This window comes from Pleurodeles waltl, chromosome 4_1, assembly GCF_031143425.1.
Source record: "Pleurodeles waltl isolate 20211129_DDA chromosome 4_1, aPleWal1.hap1.20221129, whole genome shotgun sequence".
Lineage (NCBI taxonomy): Eukaryota > Metazoa > Chordata > Amphibia > Caudata > Salamandridae > Pleurodeles > Pleurodeles waltl.
The window spans coordinates 100,467,387-100,471,408 of record NC_090442.1 but is presented as its reverse complement, the minus strand read 5'-3'; the positions used below and the strand labels follow the sequence as shown (position 1 = coordinate 100,471,408).

At 36.5% G+C, this 4,022-nt stretch overlaps 1 protein-coding gene across 1 annotated transcript; it reads right to left on the bottom strand.

Moving 5' to 3' along the window:
- Window positions 1-421: 421 nt before the first annotated feature.
- On the bottom strand, window positions 422-1,354 carry LOC138287055 (olfactory receptor 5J3-like). The gene has a single exon (XM_069227415.1). The coding sequence runs from the start codon at window positions 1,352-1,354 to the stop codon at window positions 422-424; it is 933 nt and encodes a 310-aa protein (XP_069083516.1).
- Window positions 1,355-4,022: the final 2,668 nt, after the last annotated feature.

The following is a 4,022-nucleotide window of genomic DNA, read 5'->3' as shown; positions in this document are numbered from 1 at the left end:
ATGGAACATGGTCTACAGAGTTTAAAGGAAGCTCAGACCTGCACTCTGGCAAAACAAAAACACTATTCTCATTTCTACTTGAGCATATATTGGATTGGTGATATATGGTCTAAAGCTATTTTATGAGTAGTCCTACACAAGTGAAGATTCCTTCTCATGTTCAGACAACATGCACATTGAAGACATACTCATAGTGCCGGTGTACACATTTGTGGACATGTGCACTCCTAACAGCATTCACCAGCAATCCTATGTATTAACTCCAAGATTATTTGGATGTAAAATGTGTTCTTCATTCTTCAATGAACCTGATCAATCCAACTTTATTTCATGTACCATCACCTGTCCAGCATCATTAGATTAATATATGCTGAGAAGTGGTTATATATTGAAATGTAAATTACCATTAAAGAATATTTTTTCACCAAGATTTCAAATAAAGTACTTTTCTCAAGGCCTCTTTGACATCCTTGTTTCGTAGGGTGTAGATCAAGGGGTTCAGCATGGGAATGATCACAGTGTAGAATACAGATGCCACACGGTCCTGCTCCATTGCATACTTTGAGCTGGGTCTTATATACATAAAAACAAGTGTCCCAAAGCATAGGGTGACACAAGAAAAGTGGGAAGAGCAAGTAGAAAAAGCGGTCATTCTACTTTTAGATGATCTGATCTTCAGGATGGTGTAAATAATATAAGTGTACGAGACAATAATGCAGATAAGAGAACCTAAAATAAGGCTTCCAGTCACAAAATTAAGTATTGCAACATTAAGAGAGGTGTCAGAGCAGGAGAGGTTTAACAGTGGTGGCACATCACAGTAGAAATGAGTGATAATATTGGGTCCACAGAAATCCAACCTTAGCACAAAAATGATGTGAATCATGGAATGAATGTAGGCCACTAAATAGGAGATAACCACAAGGTACATACAAGCTTGATTTGTCATTATGGCAGCATAAGCCAATGGATTGCATAGAGCTACAAACCGATCATAACACATCACTGCTAGAAGGAACACTTCAACGCTGCCTGTGCCCGCGAAGAAAAAAAACTGTGTTATACATCCTGAAAATGAAATTGTTTTTGCCGTTGATAATATATTTGCCAACATATTTGGAGTTATGATAGATGAGTAACATAGATCTACAAATGACAGGTTACTGAGAAGAAAGTACATGGGTGTGTGAAGATGGGGTGATATCCAAACCAGGGTCATTATACTGAGATTGCCCACCAAGGTGATGGCATAGACATGAATAAATACGATAAACAGTGGTAGCATCAGTTGTGGATCTTCTGAAAGACCAGTTAAGATGAATTCTTTCACTGAAGTGTGGTTTCCTTCTTTCATCAATCCGGATTATGAGGGAACCAAAAGAGAAGACTTAAATGGAAGGAGCTCCTTCATGTGTAGCTGCCCGCCAGATGAACATCAGCTACTGAGATAAACAAACAATATAACTGTTGGTCAAACAGTAATATATGGTTGGACAAACATATATCTGGTTGGTTAGTCAGTTGAGAATACTTGAATAAATACACAATCTATCCTTGTTTAGATGTACATAAGAAACGGCAGTGGTATTCAAATTGTCTTGGGTATGAAATATTATCTATTTGATATTTTGTACCTTAACTCAATTACTGTGTTTTGGCTGTGCTCTATTTCTTCCGGATTTGTGGTAATTGGACTAAGATAAAATTTGTATTTAAGACTGGAAGCTACAAGTCAGTTATACTCCGCAAAATGCTTATATGTTAGAGAGATTAACAGTAAATTAGGATATAAATCAAAGATTGAAATAACACACACTCAAAAGTTCCAAGACTCAAATTTATCAAACACCATCTGCAATGATTTATTAAGGTATTAAGTCATCTCAAAAATAAATCTAGAACAAACTCAAAATACCTTTGTTTAACTGATATGCAGCCAGAGTACTGTAAATAAGTATTTTGTTACAAAATATCAAAGCCACAATATTCACTATTACGATATTTTTAAGGTAAACATTTAAAGATAAGTTTATACTTACAGGGCCTGATTTACAAACTGCAATTTGTAATATGGATTGTAGTACAACATTATTATAACAAAATGTACTACAAAGTGATATTTTCAGACTGCATTTTGGTATTAACTTACATTTTTGTCTAAGTTTACTACTTTTAAGTATTCACAAACTGCACTCTTATAGTAATTTATATTTTTATGTTAAGCACCTACCTCCAATATTTCCTATGGGAGGGGTTTGCAGTACCAGTGGCTGGCCATGTGTCATGCTGTATTTACTATAAAAAGTGTAGGTTACTTCAGAAGTGCAGTTTGTGAATACCAAAAAATAATAAAGACTTAAAATTGTACACTTACGCAAATTTGTAAGATGCCTTGAATCAGGCTCACTATTCTTCACCCCACAGCTGTATATTGACACTAGATATTATGAAGGCATGTTCTAAAAGACTGTTTATCTAGGGGAAAGAAGAACTAAATTGCTTTATTAATAATTTATCACACTATAATACTAACAATTATTACAAAGGGTGGGGAATGCTTTGCAAGATCAACTTTAGTAGTAACAATTCATTACTAATAAACAGCTATGTTTAACTGTGGTTCTCTGTCAGTGGTGAAGACATTAACAAACATAAGATTAAGAGTTGAATCTAGAAGCCTTATCCCCCTGTCACTTTACAATTTCTAAGTTTTAATGTTTGTACGTACTAATAAATATGTGTGGTTAATGATGGCATACATTATGAAAAACAAAGCTGGAAAAAATACAAGAGTATAAATATTACATGCTTTTTTGCTAGATTGAGCCCAGTTACTTCAGTAGCGAATAGCTGTGGTAACTCATCATTCTAGCCATTAACCAGACAATTAATCCTGTGTTCAATTTTGAGGCATTCATTACTTTAGTGCTTCAAATGCGTTTATAGTTGATGAATGCTACACCATGTGTTTTATAAGAAATAATGAATGCTCTTTAAATATACATTCAATACATTGAAATGTGTTATGATGTATTGGATGAAACTTTATTTTAGATTGACTGTTTTTATTTCTTAGAGTATTATTGCTGCATTGTTAAATTACTTGCTCATTCATATTTTTATTTCTTTTCAAATAAGGTGTGATAAATGGAGGTGATCCAAAGTCTTATTCGCTCATGTCATACATTCAAGCACCTTAAGATTATTTTATTTATAACACTTTCCTTTTTTGATCTTATCTTTTGAATTACAGCTATCAATATTTCTGTGGTAAGTTGATAAGTGCCTCAATGCAAGGTGTTTATATTGGGCATTTTGGACCCAGTATTGTGAATCTCAGCTCTTCTTTTTTGCAATTTTGGTTCAGCACGTTGGGTTGATACTTAAGATATTTGTATTATGGAAAGGCACAGTATGGATTTGATAATTAAGTTCAATATGCCTTTTTATATTGCTCTTTTAGCAATGAATGAGAATGACAGTCTCCTTTTGGCTGCTGATAAAATGTTCACAGGGATAGGGTCTACCAGGTTATGTCTGGGCACAGAGCCTGGCAAGAAAGGCGGGTAGCGCATGTTGGGGGAGGAGTATGTAGTGGGGTTCGGCCCTTTGAGGGCTAAGTGCAGGGCCTGGTCGAATAATAAAGGTCATGAAGCCAACCTGCCAAGGAGGGTCAACCCCTGATGTGCAAGAATTTAAATCATGGACAGCTGGGTTTGGCCATTGCCCCCCAGTTACTTAGGGGGTCATTACAACATTGGTGGTAAATGCCCCTTACCGCCGTGCAGAAGACCTCCAGCACACTGCCGCGGCCACGGAATTCCGCCACAGCTATTATGACCCACATCTCGGAATCCGCCAAAATTTAGACACCCACACAAGTCCGCCACACCAAAGGTCATTGATAAACTGGCGAGAACAAAACCTCCACCGTCACGCCAACAGGAATACGCCCACACTATCAGGACCCACTAATCCACGCGGCGGTCTTTCAACTGCGGTATTCCATTGGCGGTACACAC